Source organism: Eublepharis macularius, chromosome 2 (assembly GCF_028583425.1).
Source record: "Eublepharis macularius isolate TG4126 chromosome 2, MPM_Emac_v1.0, whole genome shotgun sequence".
Classification (NCBI taxonomy): Eukaryota; Metazoa; Chordata; class Lepidosauria; order Squamata; family Eublepharidae; genus Eublepharis; species Eublepharis macularius.
This window is the reverse complement of record NC_072791.1, coordinates 224652637-224668022: the sequence shown is the minus strand read 5'-3', so window position 1 is coordinate 224668022 and position 15386 is coordinate 224652637. Positions and strand designations below refer to the sequence as shown.

At 45.8% G+C, this 15386-nt stretch overlaps 1 protein-coding gene across 1 annotated transcript in view; it reads left to right on the top strand.

Moving 5' to 3' along the window:
• The window catches only part of WDR75 (WD repeat domain 75), a 41920-nt gene extending 27189 nt beyond the window's left edge, over positions 1 to 14731 (top strand). Inside the window, exons 14-21 of the mRNA XM_054972325.1 lie at positions 506 to 686; positions 4523 to 4617; positions 4960 to 5055; positions 6173 to 6342; positions 8419 to 8478; positions 9777 to 9914; positions 12005 to 12096; positions 14470 to 14731. Of these exons, the coding sequence (XP_054828300.1) occupies positions 506 to 686; positions 4523 to 4617; positions 4960 to 5055; positions 6173 to 6342; positions 8419 to 8478; positions 9777 to 9914; positions 12005 to 12096; positions 14470 to 14677 (1040 nt within the window). The 3' untranslated portion in view covers positions 14678 to 14731. The remainder of the gene's footprint in view (positions 1 to 505; positions 687 to 4522; positions 4618 to 4959; positions 5056 to 6172; positions 6343 to 8418; positions 8479 to 9776; positions 9915 to 12004; positions 12097 to 14469) is intronic.
• The last annotated feature ends 655 nt before the right edge of the window (positions 14732 to 15386 follow it).

Below are 15386 nucleotides of genomic sequence, written 5' to 3'. Positions count from 1 at the left end.
ATAACTTTTTGTATTAAACTATTTATCTTAATACCTTGCATACTGCTACAATGTCCGGTTGTTTGATGTTAAAAGTTTATATATTGTTACTGTTAAAAAAATTTTGGAAAAAATTAGAATATAGAGTTATTAAAATAGCACTTTTAATACTACATCAGCTTCTATCTGGGAAGTTCCCCAGCCTGTTATTCAAGCACAAGGGTTTGGAGGGGTGAAGGAGAGTCCTTTTAAAGAACATTTTAGTGCTTTTTATTTTCTAACAAAAATACATTTGTACAGGAGAACCCCATAATATGGCAGGCTGGTGAACATGGTGTCAGCAACAATAGGCAGTATAAATAAAGGAATGATTTTTGCAAGACTCTGAAGTTTTCTCGCAGTCTTTAGGAACATCCTGACTTAGCCTTGATATGCTTAGGTCTGCTGTTGTGTGGTTTTACTTTTCCATGTTTGCCATTAAAGACATTCCGTCTGCTTCAGCCTTGGGTGTTTTTATATCTAACAGACCGAAGGGCAGGCTGGACCTGTGATTTTGTAGGAAGCTACCACAACTATCAGGCAACCAACTGCTGTTTCTCCGAAGATGGTTCTTTGCTTGCCGTTGGCTTTGAAGAAGTAGTCACCGTGTGGGACTCGGAGACATGGGACCTAAAATGCACTTTCTGCCACCCTCCTGGAACGATACAGTACGTCACCAGAAAGGGTTCCTCTTTCACACTTTGCTGCTTTGTAGGGTTGCCAACTCCAGATGGGAAAACGCCTGGAGATTTGGAGGTGGAACCTGGAGAGGGTGGAGTTGGGGAAGGGAAGAACATCAAGTACCAGAAGGGCTGTCATATAGAGGATGGCGCAGAATTTTTTCCATTGCTCCAGAAGGTCAAACCAGAACCAACGGGTTGAAATTATATCAAAAGTGTTTTCGGCTAAACATTAGGAAGAACTTCCGGTCAGTTAGAGCAATCCCTCTGTGGAACAGGCTTCCTCAGGAAGTGGTGGGCTCTCCTTCTTTGGAAGCAGAGGCCACATGGCCATCTAACAGCAATGCTGAGTCTGTGAAATTGGGCACATCATGAGAGGGAGGGCAGGAAGGGCTACATCAGTGCTTAGTTCTCGTGGCCCCTTCTTACATCCCCAGGGTAATGCCAATCGCCACTTTGGGGTCAGGAAGCAATTTTCCCCAGGCCAGTTTGGCTGGGGATCCTGAAGGTGTTTTTCCATCTTCTGGGCATGGAGTAAGGGTCACTGGGTGTGGGAGGGAAGGTAGTTGTAAATTTCCTGCATTGTGCAGGGGTAGTGGACTAGATGACCCTTGATGTCCCCGTCCAATCCTATGATTCTATGATCAGCAGGGTATGATGCAATACAAACCACCCTCCAAAGAAGCCATTTTCTCCAGCAGACCTAATCCCCATATTTTGGAGATCATTTGTAATTCCAGGAGATTTCCAGGCCCAACATTAAGGTTGGCAGCCCTACTACAGTTGCTAGCTCCAGGTTGGGAAATTCCTGGAGACTTCGGCAGTGGAGCTTTGTGTGGGTAGCATTTAGGGAGGGACCTCGGGAGTGTAATGCCATAGAGTCCACCCGCCCAAACAGTCCTTTTCTCCAGGGAAACTGATCTTTAATCTAGTGATCAGTTGTCATTCTGGGAGATCTCCAGGCTCCACCTGGAGAGTGGCAACCCTATTTTGAGGAAAGGCTTTACTTGCTCAAAATGTGTAGTATGAAATTTTGTTGTATAATATCTGTAGTTAGATTTTTCATGTGCAAATAGTAGTTATTTGCCATATTTTCAAGGATATATTTCTTAGTTGTCCAAAACTAATTTGCTTTAATGCGTCTGATACACTATTTAAGAATTCTGTTTTCAGTGCTGCAAACTTTAACTTGATATCTCCATATGCTGCACATCATGTTGTGACTGTACCAGATACATTTCTTTTGTTTTACTTCAAAAAGGTGTTCTCTGCTTTCAGCTTGTTTTTCCCCCCTACCTTTCCCACGGCAAACACTCAGGTACACGCAGCTCCATCTGTCTTTAGTACGGGATATACTCACAATTTTTTCTTGTAGACAGGCAGGACATTTAGATCACTACACCAGTTTGGTTAAGAGTGTGGGACTCTAATCTGGAGAGCCAGGTTTGATTCCCCGCTCCTCCACTTGAAGCCAGCTGGGCGACCTTGGGTCAGTCACAGCTCTCTCAGAACTCTCTCAGCCCCACCCACCTCACAGGGTGTTTTGTTGCGGGGATAATAACATACAACACGGCCCCATCTTCTGATATGTAAATCCAGAGATCGGAACCATCAACCAACAAGACAAATTTGTTCTACAAACCTGAGAAAAGTTCCAGGTTTGAGGAAGAATCCGAAATGTAAAGAAATACATTAGAGGTTAAACACCCCCGTCCCAATAACAGAAGCAGCACCTGTATTTTTAAGTAATGAATGCCCTTTGAAATCTCAGTGGCTGTTGTGGGGATAGATAAGCAACCTTGGTTGCTGTCCATGAAAAGTAGGGAGAAAGGGGCAGGCCCCCTTCCAGGCTGTTTTGGCCTCCTGGTTGAACCCGGCTCCTCCCTGCCCTGGAGGGAAGAACTCATTGGGGCCGGGGCCAGCAGCACCCATCAGGCAACTGGTTACCGTGCAGTTTGAGCAACTCTCCCATGTGTGGTGGTGACCTTGAGGCCGCACAGCTCTTCTTGGCCCTTTGGCTGCCTCCACACAACTTGCATGACTTGGCCAGGCCGAGCATCGGCCACCGCACAACTTGGCTGCCTCAGCTGAGCCAGATTTCCCCCCAAGAATGGGTCGCTGGGAGGAGCAAAGGCGAGAGAGCTGAGAACCCGTGTGGTGGGGTGCTGAGAGTGCCAGGCTGGGATCTGGGAGACCCGGGTTCAAATCCCCAGTCTCTCATGGAAGCTCACGGGGTGACCTTGAGCCAGTCCCACACTCTCCGCCTTTCCTACCTCACAGGGTTGTTGTGATAATAAAATGGAGAAGAGAATGATGTGAACTACTTTGGATCTCCATGGGGGAGAAAGGTGGGGTATAAATGAAATAAATTATGATAAATAAAGCTGAAGGGGGGGAAGTTAAAAGAAAGGTTGATTGGTGAGTGGAAAGGAGAAGAGGAAGCAGAGAAAGAGGAGAAAATAGGGGGGCTGCCAGCTGAAGAGAAAGGGGAAGAGGATGCAGGGGGCCGTAAAGGGACCCCGGCAAGTCCTCGAGTGTTCCCAACTTGCACATTTAAAATTTCATAAATATTGCCAAAGAGTACAGTTCTCTGGTAACTAAGTTATTAACAATGCAGTTTTTAAAGCAGTAAAATAAATTTTGGCTTGGTAGGCATGTATTTCATGTTTACTCTAAATATTCCATCTCTTTCCCCCCCACCCCCTTCTACCATGGAGGTAAAAATAAATTGTTTTCTTTCACAATTCAATGGGGACTAGAGCCCCATTGAATTGTGGGGCTCTAGTCTCCCACTGCAGGTTGTTCTCCTGCAGCACAGTACATTTTAGGTCAGTAAATTAACTGCAGGCCATGATAAAGGTGTGCTCCATGCGCCATGAATCTCTGGCCCCTTTCTTTCCTGGGTGCAGCCAGTTGCTCTTAGGCTGTTCAGCCTGTCTGGAAGAGATGGAAATTCTGTGTTGCCCTTTAACACCTGTGCCCTGCAGAGTTATCGTAAATGGAACATACCGAAACAATTTGGTAGGAAGTTATTGTTCTTCCGTATGTCTCTGTAGATCCCAGTTAAGCCCGTACTTGAAGAATAAACAGTTTGATTGCAAACAGATTAGTGGAGGCGGCCTGGGGGGGCGAGCAAGTACACAGTCAGAGAAATTATGCCGTCATAAAATGGGACCTATCCCAAAGTCTAGTCCTGCAATTGCTCGAGAAGGTGATAGCAGAAGAAAGGCAAAGGTTGCTCGCTCTCGAATGTCTATTTTGCCTCAACATAAGCATCTGACTTCCCACTTGCTTTGAGGGTACTTAGTTTTTCATTTTAAAAATGAAATTAATTCCTTGAATTAGTAAACAAGTATCAAACCTATAAAATAACTTGCAGCTGTCCTTAGGATATAAACCCTCGGGGTGAAGTATCTGGTCAGTCGACATGATGGGGTGGCAGGGAATGGATGAAGCTTGTCTACCTGAAAAACGGACATCTCTGAAGACGTGAAGCTGCCTCATACCGAGAAAGGCCACTAGTCTGTCAGAGTCGATGTCGTCTGTTGACTGACAGGTTCTCCGAGGTCTCGGATTGAGGCCTTTCAAATTGCCTCTCATTCCTTTTAACTGGAGATGCTGGGAACTGAACTCTGGGATCGTCTACATGCCAAAGGGGTGCCCTCCTGAGCCCCCGTCACTTCCCCTCTGAAGAAAAGTCACTGCAGACTTACCAGCTGTCACCGTTTAGATCCAGGAAGTAACTCAGATTGTGATTTCGTAGTGAAGCTTCACGCAGAAAAGACGTAGAGTTCATTATCTTCCTTTGCCATTTATCTTTCCAGAAACCTGTGTTTTGGGAGGCTTAGTTGTTCCAAATACCTTCTTGGCACTACCAGTAATGGATTTTTGTGCTGCTGGAACTTGTTGAGCTGTACATGTAAGACCATTTTGCTTTCTTTGTGTAGATGTGCTGTCTTTCGTTAAGAGTGATCCTATTTCAGCATAATACCAAACATTTCTAATTTTTATTATTAACTTTCTATTCATTGCAAAACTATCCTAAACTACTTATTCGGCAGTGATCAGACATAAGGTCTTGATCTGAAATATTTCCGTTTACGCGATGACGCTTAGCTCCTCTTTTGACAATAGCTGATCCGAGAAACTTGACTTGAACGCCTAGTTAACATTTCTAAGCCTGTCTTGGGCCCCCCTTGTGGTAAAATGCTTGCTTGAGGCTGTGGCTCAGTGTTCATATCTGGTTGTTTTTGCTCTTCAGTGGAGTGGAGTGCCCAAGTCAATGTCCTGGTTCTGCAACCTGACTGTCTGTCTGAAAACGTCGCTGCCATTTCATACCTCTCGGACTACTCGGACCGTGAGTACAAAAGCCTCTTTCATTTTTGCCTCGAGAGGACTGACCACAGCTACATAAACGTACAGCCTAGGAAAATATTTTATTGCCGTAGAACAGAAGGCCACTTAAAAGAACGCTTTTAAAAATATAAAGTGGAAACCGTACCACCTGAACTGGATTCCCTTGCTCTTCCCACAAGCAGGCCTCGGTCCAGATGCCGTTCGGAGTGTTACACGCAAACGTATGAAGCTGCCTCACGTCAGAGCAGGCCTCCCTTCCGCTGGTCCATCTAGCGATTGCCTATTCTGGCACTAGGTCTCCAAATCTTGGACAGAGGAAGCCGATTCTTTCAACTGGGAGATGCCGGCGATTGAACCTGCCGCCTTATGCGTGCAAGGCGTGTGCTTTGTTGCTGAGCAGCAGAGGCTGAACAATTATTTATTTATTTATGTCATTTATAGTCCGCCTTTCTCACTGAGACTCGAGACGGATTACAGAGTGTGAAATGAGTACTATCAATATCTATAAACATTTCCATAAACAATGCCATAGGGTAACTAAACACAAGTTTACAAAGACATAGCATTAGTAAGGATCCAATGCGGAGTTGAAGAATTGCTGAAACAGAACATAATCAATTCTAGGACTGGCATTAGACCACATGAAGCACAGGTAGCATATAGAAGTACATATTTAAAGCAACAGATAATATGTGAAGCAACGACGGTGAGGTCCCTAATTCATTAGCGAGGCATCTGAGATCCCCTCCCTACAATACAGCTCTCCTATCTGAGTAAAAAGCCTTTTTGAATAATTCAATTCTATATTGTTTGCAGAAAGCTAAAAGAGTAGGGGGCTCTCCTGACCTCCTCAGACAGGCCGTTCCACAGGGAATGCCCGTGTTTGGGCTGCTGTATTATTGTGCAATCCAGACGTTAGGTGGAAGTGAGAGGCAGCTTATGTGCAGACGCTACCAAAGCCAATGGCTTGGACACAACAGAACATTTCCACCCACGGAGTGTAACTTTCTCCCCGACCCCCGAGATCTGCCCTTTGTGCAGAGGAGCGGAGTTTGTCGTGGGGGCTCGTTTAGATGTACAATGTAACTAAATAAAAAACATATCCTTCTTTTTCTCAGTGTTTGTGTTTAAACCCAGCGAGCCGCGGCCTGTTTGTATCCAGAAGCAGCTCTGCAGAGGCAAAGTTCGGTGGGCTGTCTTTGTGCCAAGAGAGGTGCCTGACAGCATCGCCTCAGAAAAATACCAGTGGCTTAACCAGTCGCAGTTCTACTTCCTGACTGAAACACATGTAAGTAAGAACAACTGAACGGGAACAGGATTGTAAGTGCCACGTGGAACAGAGAGTCGCGTTGAGATGATGTCATTTTTGTAGGCCTTTTCATCATGCTGTCCTTACCACAGCCCTGACCTGGACAGCCCAGGCAAACCCGCTCCTGTCAGATGTCAGAAGCTAAGCAGGGTCGGTTAGTAGCTGGATGGGAGACCACCAAGGAAGACCAGGGTTGCTAGGCCGAAGCAGGCAATGGCAAACCACCTCTGTCTCTTGTCTTGAAACCCCAGCAGGGGTCGCCATATGTCACCTATGACTGGACAGCACTCTCCATCACCGCTGCCATTACCACATTTATTATCACAGGCATTTATTCAGAGAGACACTGTCAGCTTCGTGGATGAGTGTGGAGATGAACCTGGGTCTCACGTTCCAAACTCAGCTCTCTGTCCCTGGCACCACCTGCGACTGGCACGGTGCAGCGGCTGGCATGTTTGTGGTGGGACTGTGCAGCCCTGGGTTCAAATCTCCATTCAGCCAAGTAGCTCACTGGGTGACCTCGAGCCAGCGGCATGTGCACGTACTTCCTCTTGCATTCTTCCTGTGCTACCTGGCTGGGTGGTTGTGAGGATAAAATGGAGATTGGGAGAGTCACATGCGCCATCCTGAGCCCCTTGGAGGAGGGAGGGAAATAAAAAGAATGATTCCTTATTTAAGTGTTTGTTTCCAAGACAATTCCCCCCCCCCCATTGATTTATTTTTATTCCTAAAGTGAATGCCTTTCGCTAGTTAAACGCTGCCTGTTAACTGGGATTCTGTTGCGACCTTTGAATGTGCTTTCTTGTTGATGTTTTGCCCCTTTTCATCATGCTTTAGCAATGAGTAGCAACCCATGTTTGCTCCATTCATTTCACTGCTGCCCCCATCCAGATACTGCTGCACTAGAGTCAGAGCGCCCAAGACAGTAGGAATGGCATGGGAAGGATCCACATGGCGCCTACTGCCCGGGTGGTTCCTCTGTCCAGGTAGGGGATAGCCAGCTGGCCTTTCACAAACTAGATTAATACCCCAAGGCAGTGCTACTGCCAGGGCTTTTTTTCAGCTGGAACGCGGGGGAACCGAGTTCCGGAACCTTTTGAAAATGGTCACACGGCTGGTGGCCCCGCCCCCTGATCTCCAGACAGAGGGGAGTTGAGATTGCCCTCCGCGCCTCTGGAGCGGCGCGGAGGGCAATCTCAACTCCCCTCTGTCTGGAGATCAGGGGGCGGGGCCACCAGCCATGTGACCATTTTATCCGAGGGCAACCCACCGAGTTCCACCACCTCTTTTCCCAGAAAAAAAAGCCCTGGCTGCTGCCACATCTTAATCAAGATACGTTGATTCATTTGCTCTGTAATTTCTCTTGTAAGGGAACAAGCAATCATTTCAAAATGTGAGAAACCGATACTCCCTGCTTCACTGTTTTCTTTCTCTGCCTCACTGTCTCTTGGATTTTGCATGGACCTCAGTGTCTGACTAAGATGTGGGAAACCCAGGCTCAGATTATGACTGTCCTGTGACGTTCCCTGTTCAGCCTCGGGGTGGTGTCTCTCCCTCAACATAACCTACCTCACAGGGTCCTTGTGAGAACAAAGTTGGGGGAGGGAGAACCTGTCTAGCGCCCTGAGTTCCTTGGAAGGGTGTGAGGGGAAAATGGATAGATTATTTATTGATTTGATTTATTTTAAAACATTACCATGCCTTTCCTCGCAACTGTGCCTGGAGCATGTGCTCCACAACTGCAGACTGCTGGAGGGCATCACCTTCATTCTGAAGGTCGCCCATTCATGTGAAAGTCAGTTTATGCGGCAAAATGCTCTCCTGGCCATTTTCTGGAGAACAGAGTGTCTCCAGCCATATCGAAGTCAACTGTCTCTTGATCTGGTTATTTCTGCAATAATAAAGAGCTAGACCACGAGGAAGTTGTTGCGTTGTTCCCATGATAGGCCTCACAATAAACGCTGCAGAATGGGCGTCATCGTTTGAGATGCGTTGGAATCTCTAGGGGAAGCCTGTTGCATTGTGAATCTCGTTTTGTTCATTCTGACTGTCTAGGAACTGATGACATTTAGCACGAAGACTCCAGAAGAGAGGCTGACACCTTCCAGCAGACAGGTATTTCTTTTAGAAGAGTTGAGGGCATGTACAAAAGACCTGGGAATCCATTTTGTGAGTTTAACCTGAACAGTTTTTGATTTATGAAATGCTGGATGCAATTAAAAGGCTGTTGTGGAGGATTGGAGGACTTGTGCGGGTCGTATAGTGCAGAGGTTTGCAGTTACGGAGGATGTCAGAGATGCTTGCAAAAGCGGAATTTTGGCCCACCCAGTTGATCCTGTCAGGGACTTCCATGCCCAATGATTCCCATTCAGAGGAGCGATGATGTGTATAACTTTGCCAGAAATTTTGCTTTCTTTGTGTAGGCTTCTCAAACCTCGGATTGGACCCTTTCACGTTTCGGCCTAATTCTGCTTTATTGATTCCTTTCTGAAAAGCCTAAAATATTTTATGCTTGCCTGTTCAGATTTGGAAAGTGAGCGATTCTCGCTGAATTCCATGAGTTTTACTGGTACACAGACATGCCCAAGCATTGATGCAAGAAAATAAACACAACGGGATATTGGGTTTCAACAGTTCTGTGGAGACCAGCCTTGGTGGGGGGGCAGGGGGGTACAAATGTACTCCCTTGGTAAGTGAGGCAGGAGTTGGTGAGGAGGCCCAGGGTGGAAAAGGCCACTGACAGAGATTAAGTTTTGATTCAAGCCCTGACTTCAGTGGGATTTGCCTGTGAGTATTTCCACTTTACTGTTGAGGGCTTGTTTCTATTAAATTATTAGGCTTCTTATATAGGTCCTTGTAAGAACCAGGCCTTTTACCAGCTTTGATAGAGTATAAGTTTGAAACTTTGGTTCAGGCTTCTGTTCATGAGGACTTTTCACTTTTCAGTGGGATTTGCATGTGAGTAATACAGTTTGAGGGCTTATTTCTATTTAATTATTAGGCTTCTTATATAGGGTCCTATAGCGCTGGCCATATAGAAAGCCATTAGGAGCAATACTAATAATAATAGATCCAGAGGAGTTAGCCATGTCATTCTATAGTAGCAAAACAGCAAAGAGTCCAGTAGCACCTTTAGGACTAACTGACTATTGTAGCATAAGCTTTCGAGATGCATCTGACAAAGAGAGCTATGATTCTCAAAAGCTTATGCTACAATAAAGTTGGTTAGTCTTAAAGGTGCTACTGGACTCTTTGCTGTTTTACTAATAATCAGATACTATCAATATTTTGTATCCTCCTGCAGTGAGCGTGTACTTCAAATAGGGTCAATATTTTTTCTTTTAATAATTTTTGAGCAACCTATATTGAAAGAGCTGATTCTGTTCGCTCCTTATGTGTGCGTCACTTCTTAGTTGGCTGTGGAGGAGAACCTCATGACCCCGTTTTACCTGCTACTGGGGAAGCACCAGCAACAGACAAGAGAGGCTGCAGAAGTTGGGAAGGCGCCTGCCCAAAAGGCCTTGGCACAAGAGTCACCTGCCATCAAAGAAGTAAGAAGATGAACCTGTTCTTTTGGTTGTTGGGGGTTTTCCGGGCTGTATTGCCGTGGTCTTGGCATTGTAGTTCCTGACGTTTCGCCAGTAGCTGTGGCTGGCATCTTCAGAGGTGTAGCACCAAAAGACAGAGATCTCTCAGTGTCACAGTGTGGAAAAGATGTAGGTCATTTGTATCTACTCAGGAGGGGTGGGGTTGAGCTGAGTCATTCTGTAAGAGTTTCCCAGGGTGTGGAATGCTAATGGCAGGAGGCTTCATTGTATCCTGAGGAGGTTCTTTTGCATATGGATTGGTGCTTGATGTGCTAATCTTCTCTGCAGGGCTATTGTCGGGTGTGGAGTGTTTTGTTGGCCTGGTGTTTTTCAGAACTGGAGCCCATGCTCTGTTCATTCTTAAGGTTTCTTCTTTCCTGTTGAAGTTTTGCTTATGCTTGTGAATTTCAATGGCTTCCCTGTGCAGTCTGACAAAGTAGTTGGAAGTGTTGTCCAGTATTTTGGTGTCCTGGAATAAGATACTGTGCCCTGTTTGAGTTAGGCTATGTTCAGCCACTGCTGATTTTTCAGGCTGTCCAAGTCTGCAGTGTCTTTCATGTTCTTTTATTCTTGTCTGGATGCTACGCTTTGTGGTCCCGACAAAAGCATCCAGACAAGAATAAAAGAACATGAAAGACACTGCAGACTTGGACAGCCTGAAAAATCAGCAGTGGCTGAACATAGCCTAACTCAAACAGGGCACAGTATCTTATTCCAGGACACCAAAATACTGGACAACACTTCCAACTACTTTGTCAGACTGCACAGGGAAGCCATTGAAATTCACAAGCATAAGCAAAACTTCAACAGGAAAGAAGAAACCTTAAGAATGAACAGAGCATGGGCTCCAGTTCTGAAAAACACCAGGCCAACAAAACACTCCACACCCGACAATAGCCCTGCAGAGAAGATTAGCACATCAAGCACCAATCCATATGCAAAAGAACCTCCTCAGGATACAATGAAGCCTCCTGCCATTAGCATTCCACACCCTGGGAAACTCTTACAGAATGACTCAGCTCAACCCCACCCCTCCTGAGTAGATACAAATGACCTACATCTTTTCCACACTGTGACACTGAGAGATCTCTGTCTTTTGGTGCTACACCTCTGAAGATGCCAGCCACAGCTACTGGCGAAACGTCAGGAACTACAATGCCAAGACCACGGCAATACAGCCCGGAAAACCCCCAACAACCATCGTTCTCCGGCCGTGAAAGCCTTCGACAATACATCGAACCTGTTCTTTTGTTTGCTTAGTAAAATGTGTCTGCACCAAGGGCAGCCAGTAAAACTTCACGGACTCCGTCATGCTTTTCAAAAAAAGTAATAATAAATCAAAACAGAGAACAAAATAAGAGTTCAGTAACACCTTTAAGAATGATCAACTTTATTGTAGCATAAGCTTATGCTACTTTAAAGTTGGTTAGTCTTAAAGGTGCTAATGGACTCTTTACTATTTTGGAGCCTTCTTAAAGGCTTGTGAAATAAAAGCTTTCTTTCCTGAAATGTAAAAGCCAAAGAAGGTAGAGCAAAGCGAGATTCCCTGGAGAGGAGGAAGCCACTGCTGAAAAGTCCCTGTCCTACATACCCCCAGTCTACCTCTGATGGCAGCCAGATCCAGATCAAGGGACCACCAAGGGAAACTGGATGGGATTTGTGGGACAAGAGGGGCTCTTGGTATATCCTGATCCCAGACTCTTCAGGGGTTAAAAGTATTTTTAATTGGGCCCAGAAACCAGTCAGAAGCCAGTGAATGGGCTATAAAGCGGCCCATTGTATGTTCTGTGCAACCATGCTAAGCTGAGCACTTCATTTGCCCGTGCCAACCCCTGACGGATTTGGCTACAGAAATGCAGCCTGAAGTCGCTTGGCTGTTCATCTTTCCTCTCCCGTGAAGAGCTGCTGTAGAGCCATCCTCAGCGGTCGAAAAGCTCTCTTGGCATTGCAGCCCCCAGACACACAAGGCCTGCTGGAAAAGTATAAATACTGAACGGGCCCCCTTAACAAAGTTTCCATTTTGTTGAGCCTCTTTTTTTCCTCCCCTCCTTTAGCTTCTTCACACTCCAGCCCATGTCTTGCCGTCTGCTTCTTTCCTGTGTCCTATTTTTATTAACTCGCTGCTGGTATCCAAAACAAATAAAAGGTAAGAAACTGTCGACGGATTTCTTCTTGAGAAGTTTTTTTAAAAAAGTAAGGCCTGGTTTGCGGAGGAGCAGGGGAGCTGGCACAAAAGCCTTCCACGTTCGCCATGATCAGGTGCAGTGTGTTGACCTTGACTTTCTTGCCAAAAACCCAACGTTTTTGGCAAGTTGTTCATTTTTTAAAGAGATTTTAGGGACTCTTGCTGTTGTCCAAAGAGCTTTATTTGGGGGGGCAAATGAGCATAAGTTCATTAGGTAAGATTTGGAAGAGGCTTTGAGGAGGTTGTGGGCTAATAGCAGGGGGTTTTTTCAGCGGGAACGTGGTGGAACGGAGTTCCGGAACCTCTTGAAAATGGTCACATGGCCGGTGGCCCCACCCCCTGATCTCCACACAGAGGGGAGTTGAGATTGCCCTCCGCGCTGCTGAGCGGCACAGAGGGCAATCTCAACTCCCCTCTGTCTGGAGATCAGGGGGCGGGGCCACCAGCCATGTGACCATTTTTGCCAAGAGCAACCCACTGAGTTCCACCACCTCTTCTCCCAGAAAAAAAGCCCTGGCTAATAGTATTGATTGCATCCCAATGCTGAATGGACATCGAGCTATGCCAAAGGGAGATGGTAGCATGAAGAGAATTGTCTACAGAGTAGCTCTGAATTTAAACTAGTACACCCCTCAGTTTGTAGATGGGGAGGTTCCTGAACCTTCCACTAAGACCTTGATGATGGTAAATGCCAGGTATGTTTTCACTTACTCATGATTTGATTACGGAAGAGGGTCTAGACCTGCCATGAATGACCAAACCCTAGCTTGGATAGTGGCAGTGAACTAATTTCCTCAGCTGCTTCCAGCTGGTTTTGAAGTCTTTAATCAATCTTGACTTAGGAGGTCGGGACGGGATGGGGTGGGCAGGTTCGGCTACAGTCCTCCAAAGGTCTTTCGCTTTTTGCACATCCCATGGAGCTTTGAGATTTGAAGCAGGTTGGGAGATAACTAGAGCAAGGCTTTGGGCAGGGGGCATAGGAGAAAGCAGAGAGAAAGAGGGAGAGTTAATTGCTGAAGGGGCTTTGCATGGGATTGGTTTACAAGAGCAACAACACAATAACACTCATTTGTGGTTGCATATGCTCTTCTAAACCTGGCTCACAATTATCCTAGCATCGGTAGGAGTAACTTCTAAGGCACCTGGAAAGAATGGAGGTCAACCAGTAAACCGGGGGGGGGGGGGGCGGTCTGGAATTGAGTGGAGTCAAGGGGAGGAGCTCGGGGATTTCACGACGGGCCCCCAAATCATTTCTCCAATATTCAAGCGCTAATTTAAAGACCTTTATGATCTGTGACTCATATTTGAAGAGCGTGCTTATAGGCCAACTAACCTACTTAGGCCTGCCTTTTGTTGCCTTCTAGAGATACCCTCCGTTCAGGAGGTACATGAGGTCTCTGTCAGTAAAATACACAGCCCCTCTGTCGGTGGCAACACCCACTTCCTGACATGACCTGTCAGAGAAAGCATGTGGGGAAGGTTGCTGGGCTTGAAGGTTTGTATGGAAGGGGGCTGAACGTTGTGGCCGTTATTTTTATTTGTGTTATTTATAGTTGCGTGGTTCCGATGGTTTGATCTGTTTCGTGGCAGTAATTTTACTGGTTTCAGAGGCCTTTTTGTACATAGTAAACACATGAAACAAATTTTTTAAAATAAGAATCAGTCCAGGGGGGTGCAGTAAAGTGCACGTCCCCCTCCTTCCGTCTGATTCTCCACTGAAAGCTTCTTCACATCAGCTGTCCAAGGCAAACCTCAACTGGGAATCCCACATTCACATCATAACATGTGCTAGAGTTCTAAGAGCTCAGATAGAAACCCAACACCATTTATTTATTATCCTCTGTCCCACCCTTCCTCCAAGTGACTCGGGAGAAGTGTAAACAGTTCCCTTCTTTCCTTGAAACACATTGTGAAGTAGGTTGGGCTGAACTTTGTGGTTGTCTTGGTATTTGAGTTTCCTCAATTCCTCAATTCTGACATTTTAACCACTGGTTCTCATCATATGTCTGTTGAATTTTCCTCAGCATGAAGTGCTACCTGCACACCTTATCCTTAATATGTCAAAGGGGAAGTTCTAAAAACTAACCACCTCCATGTGCTAATTTTGTACTTATAGGAAGGTAGGCTGGTGTGTGGTGTGTGGTGTGTGTGTGTGTGTGTGTGGTGTGTGTGTGTGTGTTGGGAGTTCAGACATTAAATTCTCATCACGTGTTGGCTGAAATGGGACAGCTCAGCCATGGACACCTCACTGAGTTATCCCTGGTAGCTCCAATAAGCAAAAATCGTTCTTATTCGCTCGTATGTTTTTATTGATTGTCTTCTTTTTTTTAACAGTGCTGATGAATTTGCTGATGAAATGGAAATGGAAACTGACAGCAGAGACAGCGAATCTGAAGAGGAGGGAGCAGTTAGTGAAATTCCCAGCCAGGCGCCACAGGCAACAGAGTGTCTGGGTGACGTTGCACCAAAATTGTCAAAAGCTCAGGAAAAAGAGCTACGTAAATTAAGAAAACTCGACTACAGTTGGGTATCAGCCCTCTAGGCAGACAATGTTTCTACGCACTTGAGATTTTTGTATTTGTTACCAAGAATTTAATGAGAATTTTTTTTTGCTAATAAAACTGTGTTTTCAAAGACACATAAGCAGTCTCCTGTCACAGATTAATCATGTATTCCTGCAGAGAGTTACCCGAGGTCATTGTTTCAGTGGTAATCTAATATTCTTGCATGGCGGTGGTCTTTTGAGGAAAACAAAGCTTGATCTACAGCCATGTACTTCTGAATTTATATTCTGAGCAACTGTTGGCCAGAACGTAGCACAAAATTTTAATCTTTTAAATAAAAGCTGCTTTAGGAGCAGGTTTTTCTCCCAAAATCAGAAGCTGTAGCATGAGGAAACTCCAGGGCTTTTTTTCAGGGGGAACGCGGGAGAACTGAGTTCCGGAACCTCTTGAAAATGGTCACATGGCTGGTGGCCCCGCCCCCTGATCTCCAGACAGAGGGGAGTCGACTCCCCTCTGTCTGGAGATCAGGGGGCGGGGCCACCAGCCATGTGACCATTTTCTCTGAGGGCAACCCACTGAGTTCCTCCACCTCTTTTCCCAGGAAAAAAAAGCCCTGGGAAATTCTGTGTGTTACGATAGGCAGCAGAATTTAATGAAATACCCATTAATACACATTCTTAAAATGTCTAGAAATGCTTGAGGCAGAATTTGAAATGTGAGGCTCCAGGCCAGTCCACTGTTGTCAAA